The 13,066-nt window shown below is 42.7% G+C and overlaps 1 protein-coding gene across 2 annotated transcripts in view; it reads left to right on the top strand.

The window, feature by feature from the left end:
- The first annotated feature begins 13 nt into the window (after window positions 1–13).
- The window catches only part of KIN (Kin17 DNA and RNA binding protein), a 36,262-nt gene continuing 23,209 nt past the window's right edge, over window positions 14–13,066 (top strand). Inside the window, exons 1-4 of one of the 2 annotated variants that reach the window (XM_028853494.2) lie at window positions 14–187; window positions 5,910–6,004; window positions 11,878–11,921; window positions 12,007–12,129. In XM_028853494.2, the coding sequence (XP_028709327.1) occupies window positions 74–187; window positions 5,910–6,004; window positions 11,878–11,921; window positions 12,007–12,129 (376 nt within the window). In that variant the 5' untranslated portion in view covers window positions 14–73. The remainder of the gene's footprint in view (window positions 188–5,909; window positions 6,005–11,877; window positions 11,922–12,006; window positions 12,130–13,066) is intronic. The other variant, NM_001261813.1, reaches the window with a different exon arrangement.

Here is a 13,066-nt window from a genome sequence, read left to right as displayed (position 1 = left end):
CCGCCGCCAGCCAAGTTCCGTTTCCGGCTTGCTGGGCACTAGGGTCCAGAAAGTGACCGCTGCCGTGGTCGCCATGGGGAAGTCGGATTTTCTTACTCCCAAGGCTATCGCCAACAGGATCAAGTCCAAGGGCCTGCAGAAGCTACGCTGGTATTGCCAGATGTGCCAGAAGCAGTGCCGGGACGAGGTGAGTGGGCTCGGAGTGGCCCCGTCTTCCCAGGAGGGCCCCTGGGAATCCAGGATCAGGTCCTGGACGCGGGACTGAGGGCGCGGGGCCGGGGCTCTTGGGATCCGGGTCGTGAGGCTTCTGAGGTCTGCACTGGGCGAGTCAACTACTCAGCGCACTAGAGCCGTCCCTCCCCGCAGCCCGCGGGGCCAGCGGGCAGCCTGTGTTCTGCGACCCCTCATTCCTCCCTAGTTCCGATCCCCACCATCAAAGAAACGACATCAGAAAAGGTTTTGCAGCCCTCACAGGGGCGGGGATACTGCAATACTAGATGCCCGGGCAATGCCAGTAACAGTCATCAGCTCTGACTTGACTTGGCTCTTAAGAGAAACAGGGTGGTTAGGATTCACACCTCTTTTGGGATCAGTTGAAAAAGGAGAGCTAAGCTCTTCCACACAACTCATCTAGCAAGCATTTATTGAGAACCTACACTGTACCGGGCACTGAATAATACTGTGGTTAAGATTATGGATTTATCTGGTTTATGGATATATCAGACTGTCAAAATTTAAAGTCAAGCTGGGCCACTTACCAACCATGTGGTCTTGGTCAAGTTATTTACTTATATTCTCCTTTACTTATCTCTAAAGAGGGAATAATAATTTCACCTACTTGTAGGATTGTCGTTGAGTTTTAAATGAGTGAAGTATATATAGAGTGGCTCAAGGAGTCTGGGCAGATCTTGAAAAGCCTTATATGCTGCACTATGGAATTTACGCTTTTCCCCATTAAAGAGGTGGTTGATGGAATGCTGTGCAGGCTAGCGATGTGATCATAATTTTCTCCGAAGATCGGACTGGATTGGGTAAGGGTGGAAGAACACTGAGGCAATTGGAATAATCTAATCCAGTGTTTCTACAAGTGAAGGAAGAGATATTTTAGGTGGGACTCATACTGACTAACATTGATACAGTTATTCTCTTTAGTTCTATTAATGAATACCTGTATATCCATTATCTAATGTCTTAGTCTGCTTGGACTGCCATATAAAGTGCAATAGATTGGGTGGTTTAAATGACAGAAATTTATTTCTCACAGTTTCGGGGGCTGGGAAGTTCAAGATCAAGGTGCTGGCGTGGTCAGATTCTAGTGAGGGTCCTCTTCTTGGTTTGCAGAAACTGCCTCTATCCTCACAAAGCAGATAGAGCAAGCTCTAGTAGACACTTCTCTTCCTCTTTTTTTTTTTTTTAAGATAGGGTCCCACCCTGTTCATCATGCAGGCTCTACCCTTGTGACCTCATCTAAACCCGGTCACCTCCAAAGGCCCACCTCCTAATGCCATCCCCTTGGGGGTTAGGGTTCAACATATGAACTTTGGGGGGGACGCAAACATGCAGTCAGTAACACCCAGACTTAACACTTTAAGTAATCTTGCCATGTTTAATTTATAAAAAATATTTTAAAGTAAATTACCAATATCAAGATATTTCACCTCTAAATACTTAAATAGACATCTCTAAAATTTCAGGATTCTTTTCTATATAACCACAATATATGTAATCAACATAACAAAATTAATAGAAGTTCCTCTTTATCTAATACACATTCACACTTCCTCAGTTGTCCTCCAACTGCTTCTTGAAATCAAGATTCAATCAAAAGTCATGGACTGTTACAGATTTGGTTATTAGGACCCCCACCCCCCGAGTCTCCCTCATTATCAGCATCCTGCAACAGGCTGTTATATTTGTTACCGTGGATGAAACTACATTGACACATCAGTATCATCCAGAATCCATAGTTTACATTAGGGTTCACTGTTGGTGTTTTATATCCTATGGGTTTTGACAAATGCATAATGATATGTATTCACCATTATAAAATCTCACAAAATAGTTTAACTGCCCAAAAAGTTATCTGTGCTCTGAGTTATTAGGACTTTTAGTTTTCTCCAAATTTAATTCTCTCTATATTCTGAATTTAGAGTATAACCCATTTTCTCTCCACCCCTTTTTCTTTTTTTTTTTTTCCAGACAGAGACTTGCCTGTCTCACAGGCTGGAATGCAGTGATGCGATCTCACTCACTGCAGCCTCTGCCCCCCGGGTTCAAGTGATTCTCATGCCTCAGCCTCCCAAGTCGATGGGATTACGGTCACCTGGCACCACGCCTGGCTAATGTTTGTATTTTGGTAGAGGCAAGGTTTTGCCACGTTGGCCAGGCTGGTCTCAAACTCCTGTCCTCAGGTGATTCACCTGCCTCGGCCTCCCAAAGTGCTGGGATTACAGGCTTGAGCCACCGCGCCTAGCCTTCTTTTTCTTGACATTGACTTGTTGAAGAGAGGAGGCCAGGCTATTGTCCTGTAACATCCCATGTGTGTTGACTTGTTTCCTCTGATTGTCTTTTGCCTTCTAACTCGTAGTTTCTGTCAACTGGAAATTATATCTAAAAGCTTTGATTGGGTTAGGTTAAACATTTTGGGGAGAAAGAATACTTTGTAGGTGATCTTGATAGATTAATTTCAGGTTAAACACTTGTGGGGAGGAATATAGTTTTTTTTTGTTTTTTGGGGTTTTTTTTGTTTTTGTTTTTGTTTTTGAGACAAGGTCTCAATTGGTAGCCCAGGCTGGAGTACAGTGGCACGATCATGGCTCACTGCAACCTTGACCTTCCCAGCTCAAGCAATCCTTCTCCTGCCTCAGCCTTTCAAATAGCTGGGACCACAGGTACATGCCACCCATGCCTAATGAACTTTTTTATTTGTATTGAGATAGGGTCTCACCGTGTTGCCCAGGCTGGTCTCAAGCTCCTGAACTCAAGCAGCCCTCCTGCCTCGGCCTCCCAGAGTGCTGGGATTACAGGCTCAAGCCACCATGCCCAGCCTATAGTATTCGTTATAGGTGATCTTGTATATTTCATATAGCATCACATAAGGAAGCCAATAATGTTTGGTAGTACTTAAATTGAGTAAAGGTGACAGCTTGTAAATAATATTAGAAAGTAATATTTTCCCCCTTGTAAGAGCAAGTGAGTATTGGCGCAATGGTTAGAAATCCTGCCTATATATCTAGTTTCCCATTATCCTTTTACTTGTGTGTTTTAGCATCCTTGCCTGAGTCAGTTATTTTATTAGGAGTGTCGAAGAGGTTATTTTTCTAATTTTTTTTAACATTTATGATTGGCTGCCATGCTTTTGTACAAATGAGCTTTTGCTCATCCACTAAGGCTATTTGGTTATCCTTAAACTTATTGTTTTCTTTTTGAGACAGGGTCTTACTCTTGGTCAGACTGGAGTACAGTGGCTCTATCACAGCTCACGGCATCCTCTAACTCCTGGCCTCAAGCAATCCTCCTGCCTCAGCCTCTCAAGTAGCTGGGACTATTGGCACATACCACCCATGCCTGGCTAATTTTTAAAAAATATTTTGTGGAGATGAAGGTCTCGTTGTGTTGCTCAGGTTGGTCTTGAACTCGGAGGCTCACACAATCCTCCTGCCTTGGCCTCCTAAAGTTCTGGGATTACAGGCATGAGCCACTGTGTCTGGCCATCCTTAAATGTTATACTGAGATGCAATTTTTATGGGGAAGGAGTAAAGGATTAATTCTTTTTTGTAATTATCAATTTTTAGAGTAAGGCCCCCGCGGTGTTTCTGTGTCTATTTGTCCTCAGATCTATTCATTGCCCGGAATTCCCTACCTGGGAGGTGGGCTGGGAGAGGGAGATAGGTGACCCCTACGGTTTCGCTTCCCCATCTTCTATCTCCTGATACTGGAAGACTGAAGAGAGTGAAGGTCAGAGCCAGTGTATCCCCCCCGTCTACTCCTGGGTTTCTAGGATTTCATAACTTTATCGTTTGTTCACTTTATTTTTTCTTAGTTTATAGAAAGTGATACTTTTTTTTTTATTTATGAGGCTGATACCAAGTTTCTTTTTAAAATAAATTTAAATAATAACTGTGATTCTTATAGGGCACAGATGAGGCAAAAATTGTAAGAAGTCCATGATCTAAAGATTAGGAAACTATTTGAAGCAAAATCGAGTATGGAAATCTGGACAGTGTCAGTGAGATTGAACAGAGGGACTGGATATGGGTTATTAAGAAGCTGAATAGGCCGGGCGCGGTGGCTCAAGCCTGTAATCCCAGCACTTTGGGAGGCCGAGACGGGCGGATCACTAGGTCAGGAGATCGAGACCATCCTAGCTAACACGGTGAAACCCCATCTCTACTAAAAAATACAAAAAACTAGCCGGGCGAGGTGGCGGGCGCCTGTAGTCCCAGCTACTCGGGAGGCTGAGGCAGGAGAATGGCATAAATCCGGGAGGCAGAACTTGCAGTGAGCTGAGATCCGGCCACTGCAGTCCAGCCTGGGCGACAGAGCCAGACTCCGTCTCAAAAAAAAAAAAAAAAAAAGAAGCTGAATAGACTTCCTATTAAATTGAAGGTAGAAAGAGAAGGGGCCGGGCGCGGTGGTTCACGCCTGTAATCCCAGCACTTTGGGAGGCCGAGGCGGGTGGATCACCTGAGGTCGGGAGTTCAAAACCAGCCTGACCAACATGGAGAAACCCCGTCTCTACTAAAAATACAAAAATTAGCCAGGCATGGTGACGCATGCCTGTAATCCCAGCTACTCGAGAGGCTGAGGCAGGAGAATCACTTGAACCCGGGAGGCAGAGGTTGTGGTGAGCTGAGATCGCGCCATTGCACTCCAGCCTGGGCAAAAAGAGCGAAACTCCGTCTCAAAAAAAAAAAAAAAAAAAAAGAGAGGAAGGAATCTAGGATGTTATCTGGTTTCCTGGCTTGGGTGATTGTGCTTCAGTTAGAGATAGGGAATAGAAGAAAGGCACATTTTTCGTTTCTATTACTAGTGAAGAATGAGGTTCAAATATGAAGGACAGGAGATACTAAGTCAAAACTTGCATGTTTTTTTCCAGTCATTTTAAGAAGGTACAGATGTTTAACAAGGTTAATATAATATGCAGCAATGTCTTTTGGATAATGAGCTGAAGTAGAGGAAAGTGAGCGAAAGTAGTTTCTGTGTTGGAAATTCACTAATGACCCATTTTACTCTTTTAAGCACTTGTCTGACACTTTGTATAAAGTAGGTGCTCAATAAGAATTGGTTAACTTAAGTCTAAAAACTGGAATCTCTCTTCTGTTTCTGTGCCTGGTATGTTTCTTTTTTTTTTTTTTTTTTTTTGAGACAGAGTCTCGCTGTGTCGCCCAGCCTGGAGTGCAGTGGCGGGATCTCAGCTCACTGCAAGCTCCGCCTCCTGGGTTTAGGCCATTCTCCTGCCTCAGCCTCCCGAGTAGCTGGGACTACAGGCGCCGGCCACCTCACCCGGCTAGTTTTTTGTAATTTTTAGTAGAGACGGGGTTTCACCGGGTTAGCCGGGATGGCCTCGATCTCCTGACCTCGTGATCCGCCCGTCTCGGCCTCCCAAAGTGCTGGGATTACAGGCTTGAGCCACCGCGCCCGGCCATGTTTCTTATTAATGTCTGTTTTCTACAGCAGTCTTTTGCTGTCTCTTTGATCGCAAGGATTATTCTTTGATTAGCAGAGTTGAAAGCTCAACTCCATAAAAAATTTTTTTGAAAACCTGATAGAGTAGTTACAGCTAGTGATTTGATTATTTTTTAATTTATCATCAGAGAGCAGACTTTTTGGGTTTTAACTAAATACTTCTATTTAGAGCCCATTTTGATGACCTAAATCAGAATTTATTACTTTTACATTTTTTATAGAATGGCTTTAAGTGTCATTGTATGTCCGAATCTCATCAGAGACAACTATTGCTGGCTTCAGAAAATCCTCAGCAGTTTATGGATTATTTTTCAGAGTAAGTAACTCAAAGAACTCTTTATCTTATAAGCTTTATTCAGTTGAACACTTAATAGATGGTTAATATTTTAAATATTGGAAGTTCTATTATTTCTTATGTTAACATAACTGTATTCTCTCTATGCTTAGTTTTTATCTTCTCTTGAAAATTAACCATACTCTTAAGACTGTTACAAAATTATTTCTCACAACTTAGTTTTTCCTTTCTTCCACTTCAAATATATGAAGCTGTCTTTCATTCTAACACACTTGTGACAAAGAACATAGGTTCTGCGTTCAGACTTCCCAAACTCAAATCCTTCTCCATTTAAAAACTGTATGCCTTTGGATGACCTACTTACGTTTTCCTGTGGTTTATTCTCCTCATCTCTAAAATGGTGCTAAAAAGCCAGGCGAGGTGGCTCACACCTGTAATCCCAGCACTTTGGGAGGCCAAGGCGGATGGATCACAAGGTCAGGAGTTCAAGACCAGTGTGGCCAAGATGATGAAACCCCATCTCTACTAAAAATACAAAAATTAGCCTGACGTGGTGGTGGACGCCTGTAATCCCAGCTACTCAGGAGGCTGCGGCAGGAGAATTGCTTGAACCCGGGAGGCAGAGGTTGCAGTGAGCTGAGATTGCACCACTGCGCTCCAGCCTGGGCGACACAGCAAGGCTCCGTCTCAAAAAAAAAAAAAAAAAATTGGCACTAAAAATAGCAGCCTCTTCTAAGTATTGCTGATCCTTCATAGAGTTTATATGAAGGTCAATGAATTAATATTTTATGAGTGCTTAGAAGAGTGCCTATATTCAATTCAGATTAGCTGTTTTTACAATTACCATTGATAACCATCTCTTTGCTTGTTACCATCTCTTTCTTTCCAAACTTCTAGACATTTTGGTCCTAGGACCCCATTATACTTATAAAAAATATTGAAGACCCCAAGAACTTCTGTTTATGTGGGTTATATGTATCAACACACAGAAATCAAAACAAGTTTTTTTAAAAAAATTGGTTTATAAATTATTGAGACAGAGTTTCACTCTTATTGCCCAGGCTGGAGTGCAGTGGCATGATCTTGGCTCACTGCAACCTCTGCCTCCTGGGTTCAAGCGATTCTCCTGCCTCGGCCTCCCAAGTAGCTGTAGCTGGGATTACAGGCATGCACCACCATGCCCGGCTAATTTTTTATATTTTTAAGAGAGAAAGGGTTTCGGCATGTTGGCCATGTTGGTCTTGAACTCCTGACCTCAGGTGATACACCCGCCTCAGCATCCCAAAGTGCTGGGATTACAGGCGTGAGCCACCGTGCCCAGCCATAAATTAATTTTTAAAAATAATACACTTATGTGTTAAAGTTAATAATGTTTTTAATGAAAAACAAGTACATCTTCTAAATTTTAAAACATGCATTGTTTTACATCTTTGCAAATCTCTTCAATGTCTCACCTAATAGAGGCCAGTTGAATTCTTGAATCTCCGTCTGCATTTAGTCTGTTGGGAAATGTTTTGATTGAAGCACAGAAAGAAAATCCAGCCCTTGAGTTCACAGTCTAGTAAGGAAGAAAGAAAAATCCAGCCTTTACATAGATATGTAGTTGGAAGCAGGGGGAGTATTTTAATAATATTTTCAGATAATTTTCTTCCTTGATACTACATCAGAACACAATGCATGGCAGTGTCTTAAAGATTAGTTCCAGTGGGGACTCTGAAACCAGGTCAGTGAACCTTTTGTACTCTGTTACATTAAAATCCATGGGTTGTCTTTGATTTTGAGTGACTCTTATACCCCATGCATGATTTTGTAACATGCACTGGTCATTTTAAAACTTATCATTTCACTAACTTTCATAGATCTTCCCAATGGTGACAGATTTTATCAAACAGTGTCATAAAATCATTCATTAATGTCAACACTGAAGTCATCAGAAACATCTTTAAAAGTATTGGGAATTATGTCAGCCTCACAGTGGCAGATACTAGTTTGAGAGTTCAGATTTTATCATTGGCAACAAATACTGTCAGTTGTTTCCTTTAATGTGACAGACACACTTTATTTTTTAGAAACTGTTTGCCAAATACTCAATTTGGAATAATGGTAGTGTATATATCAGGTATTATTTCAAATAAAAATGTTGTTCCATGAAAAAGACATTTCAGCTCACAGCTCACCATGTGCTTTTCTCAGGCCAGCTGTTGTTCAGCAGCAGAAGTGGTTCATTCATAAATTTCATTTCCTGACACACAGCGTTAGACGTGAACTGGAGGGCTGACATTTGATACAGTCCTAATTCTGACTGCAAGTGTATGATGGTAAAGAACGCTTTGACCGCTAGCGTGGTTTGGGCTCACTGCTTGCTGCCTTGACTTTGCTAAGCTGCCAGCGAGCTTTCCCTCCATGGCTTTTATACCATCAGTGCAGATAACACGGTGACAGAGGCGACAGTTGTTTATCTGTGAACCACCTCAAACCATCTCGAGTGGCATGTGGTGCATGTGCTGTGCTGGAAAGCACCGTTTTGGCAAGAGCCAGCTCCACCCAGTGCCCTCCTCTCCACTCCTGTTCACTCCCCGGTCCCCTGGAGACTGACTTCCGCCCCTTCGGGGCCTGAAGAGTCCCTCACGCCTTTTCCATCTTCATCATCCTTGATCTTTCTTCTTACCTCTTCACTGACACCCCTGTCTTTCATTCTTTCATAGTTTTCCTGCTCCTACTCCCACTGTGCATCTTTCTTCATCAACCCCGTTCCTCTCTAGCTCCTCATACAGGAAAGTTCTTCCAGATGCCCACGTGACTCCTTCTCACCCCACTGCACACGGTCTCCTGGAGTCCCGTTATTCTTTTAACTGTTACCTTTCTGTCCGAATGATTCCGAAATCTTGATGTTTATTCCTAACATCTGCTTTTGAGTTACAGATTTTTTTTCCCTTCCTGGGTGATCTAATCTGTTTCTGAAGGCTGTGTCAAAGTTAACGTTTCTGAAGTTGAACTCAGTATTCTCTCCACACAACTTTCTTTCTTTTTTTTTTTTTTGTTTGAGGGGCAGGGAGAGGGGGAATGGAGTCTCACTCTGTCACCCAGGCTGGAGTGCAGTGGCACAATCTCGGCTCACCACAACCTCCGCCTCCCAGTTTAAGCGGTTCTCTTGCCTCAGCCTCCTGAGTAGCTGAGATTACAGGCACGTGCCACTGCACCTAGCTAATTTTTGTATTTTTAGTAGAGAAGGGGTTTCACCATGTTGGTCAGGCTGATCTTGAACTCCTGACCTTGTGATCCACCCGCCTCAGCCTCCCAAAGTGCTGGGCTAAGCACCTGTCTTTTGTTTTACTAAGACAGGGTCTCTGTGCCCAGGCTGGAGCATGGTGGTACAATCATAGCTCACTGCAGCCTCTATCTCTCTGGCTTAAGTGATCCTCTCACCTCAACCACTCAAGTAGCTGGGACTACAGGCCTGGCTACTTTTGTTTTGTTTAGCAGAAATCAGGCCTCACCACTGTTGCCCTGGCTGGTCTTGAACTCCTAGGCTCAAGCAATCTTCCCTCCTCAGCCTCCCAAAGTGCTGGGATTACAAGTGTCAGCCACCTCACCCAGCCAAACCTACTTCTTCTTCTGTGCTGGCGAATAGCCATCTCCCACCCTCCTCAGCTGTAAACCACAAGTCCTCTTGGAATTTCCGTTTGTCAGTTGTCCTGCACAACGTCCTTTATACTATGTCCTTTCCATTCTCACTGGCCTAGCAGTAGTTCTCTGCATCTCTCACCTGAAGTATTTTAGTGAGGTTCTCACTGGTCGCCCAGCCTGCAGCTTCAGCCCCTTCTGTACGTGTTTTATACCAGTGATTCACAAACTGCTGAGTGCATCAGAGTCACCCGACTTCTGAGGCAGTCAGTCTGGGGCAGGGCTGGGGTCTTTTAGTTTCTGTCAAGTTCTCAGCGGCTGATGCTGCTGGTCTAGAGGCCACAATTTGAGAATTATTGTTCTCTGCTGTCTACCAGATTTTAACACATTTCTCCAAAGTTTTAAAAATATATTTAAAAATTTTTAATACTATATATATGTGTGTATGTATATATGTGTGTGTGTGTGTGTATATATACGTGTGTGTGTATATATATACGTGTGTGTGTATATATATATATATATATTTTTTTTTTTGAGACAGAGTCTCACTCTGTCCCCTAGGCTGGAGTACAATGTCATGATCTCCGCTCACTGCAACCTCCGCCTCCCAGGTTCACGTGATTCTCCTGCCTCAGCCTCCCGAGTAGCTGTGACTACAGGCACCCGCCACCACACCCGGCTAATTTTTTGTATTTTTAGTAGAAATGGGGTTTCACCGTGTTAGCCAGGATGGTCTCGATCTCCTGACCTCCTCGTGATCCGCCCACCTCAGCCTCCCAAAGTGCTGGGATTACAGGCATGAGCCAACGTGTTGAGCCTTTTTTTTTCTTTTTTTTTTTTTTTTTAAGACAGGGTGTTGTTCTGTGGCATAGTCATGGCTTACTACAGCCTTGACCTCCTGGGCTCAGGCAATCCTCCTGCTTCATCCTGCCATGTAGCTGGGAACATAGATGCACGCCACCACACCTGGCTAATTTTTAAATTTTTTTTGTTTAGAGATAGTGTCTCACTTTGTTGCCCAGGCTGGTCTCAAACTCCTGGGCTCAAGTGATCCTCCTGTCTCAACCTCCCAAAGTCCTGGGATTACAGGTATGAGCCATCGCACCCGGCCCAAACAAAATTATTTAATGCTTTTCTATTGACTGCACAAAACTCAGCCTCTTTCGCGTGACATTCAAGGTACTTCAAAAATTAGCCAAACCTTATTTTGGTTTTCCAGCCACATCATCTCCCTTATTCTACTCTACCCTCCCTCTCACTCTGATTTTTATCAGCCATAAATTTTAGTCAAATTAAGCGATTTCTCAGATATGTGAGGCTTTCATGTTTCTTTGCCAGCTGGAAAGAACTTTCTCTTGCAGTTCACCTCTAGGGTTCTACTTATCCTTCACCGCCCACAATAAAATCACCTCTGGGCGTCTCCTGTGACTCTTTCAATGATATTTTGTTACGTTTCTTTTTCATTATGATTGGTTCTGCTAGATTGTAACCTCCTTGAAAGTTAAGATTTATGTCTTATTCACCTAGGTTTATCTAGCACTTACTACAGTGTACCCAGCTCAGAGCCACATATTAAGTGCCAATTTCACGTGGAATCAGGGCAGTTTTGTTATCATAGATAGACTGGGGTCATTATGCCACCATCAGTGGCACTAACAGACTTCATGAAGGAACCATTCCGAAGGTACGTGGTAACTTTTTCTATGACTGCTTTACCAAGACAAAACATTTCAACTCCAAACTGTCTTTTAACTTAATCCTTAAAGGCTGTAATCTTTTGGAGTTCTTTCCTTGATCAGTTTTTAAAGGTTCATAGCCATATTCATGTAGATGTTTCATATATCGTTTGGGCATTAAAACTATACTGGCTGGATGTAGTGGCTCATGCCTGTAATCCCAGCAACTTGGGAGGCTGAGGCAGGTGGATCACCTGAGGCCAGGAGTTTGAGACCAGCCTGTCCAACATGGTGAAACCCCATCTCTACTAAAAAATTTAAAAAAAAAAATTAGCCAGGCGTGATGGTAGACCACTGTAATCCCAGATATTTGGGAGGCTGAGGCAAGAGAAATCACTTGAACCTGGGAAGTGGAGGTTGCAGTGAGCTGAGATCATGATTGTGCCATTGCACTCCAGCTTGGGTGACAAGAACGAGACTCCATCTCCAAGAAAACAAAAACAAAAAACTATACTACTGCTTAAATTTCAGAAAGATGATGCTTTATGTTTGTAGAAATTACCTTAATGCTTTCCTTTCTTTCTTTATTAGGGAATTCCGAAATGACTTTTTAGAACTTCTCAGGAGACGCTTTGGTAAATATTTTAAGTATTGTGCAAATAATAACTTTATAAATCGCATAATCTTCTGAGGATCATCAGTGTCGTATTTTGTTCTCAGGCACTAAAAGGGTCCACAACAACATTGTCTACAATGAGTACATCAGCCACCGAGAGCACATCCATATGAATGCAACTCAGTGGGAAACTCTGACCGATTTTACTAAGTGGCTGGGCAGAGAAGGTAAGAATGAGATTTCAAAGTTGCTTTTTCTTTCCCATTTCTAATCTTTGTAGGATGAGATGTTTGGGATAAGAAAAGAAAAAAAATTGGGTCAATGTTTTGCTTATTCATCATGTTACTTGATTCCATTTTGGGAGCATAATTTCTGCCTTAAGTTAATAGAACATCATATAACCATTGGATATTAAATACTTAGATAGAATTGAATAAACACTATGCAAGATAATACAGTTGTCTCTCGGTATCCATCAGGGATTGGGTCCAGGACCCCTTGCTGATAACCAGAATTCACAGATACTCAAGTCCCTTATATAAAATAAAATGATATAGTACTTGCGTATAACCTATATACATCCTCCCTCGTACTTTAAATCATCTCTAGATTTCTTGCAGTATTTAATACAATGTAAATAGTTTTTATACTCTATTGTTAGGGAAAAATGAGAAGGAAAAAATGTCTGTGCATGTTCAGTACAGATGCAACCATTCGTTTTCCTTTTTTTGAATATTTCTCACCCACAGTTGGTTGAATCCATATATAGTATCTAAATTTCATTAAATATAAATATGGAAAATCCCATTTGCTGCATGAATTTGTGTATTTGCATGTATTTTAGTATATTTGGTGTTCTGTTTTGTTTTTGAGACTTGAGTCTCACTCTGTTGCCCAAGCTGGAGTGCAGTGGCGCGATCTCAGCTCACTGCAATCTCCACCTCCCAGGTTCAAGCTATTCTCCTGCCTCAACCTCCTGAGTAGCTGGGATTACAGGTGTGTGCCACCATGCCCAGCTAATTTTTGTATTTTTAGTAGAGACGGGGTTTCACCATGTTGGCCAGGCTGGTCTTGAGTTCCTGACCTCAAGTGATCCACCTGTGTCAGCCTCCTAAAGTGCTGAGATTACATGTGTAAGCCACAGTGCTCGGCCTGATTTGAGTG

The sequence above is a fragment of the Macaca mulatta genome, chromosome 9, assembly GCF_049350105.2.
Source record: "Macaca mulatta isolate MMU2019108-1 chromosome 9, T2T-MMU8v2.0, whole genome shotgun sequence".
NCBI classification, from domain to species: domain Eukaryota; kingdom Metazoa; phylum Chordata; class Mammalia; order Primates; family Cercopithecidae; genus Macaca; species Macaca mulatta.
This window is presented reverse-complemented; position numbering and strand designations above follow the sequence as displayed.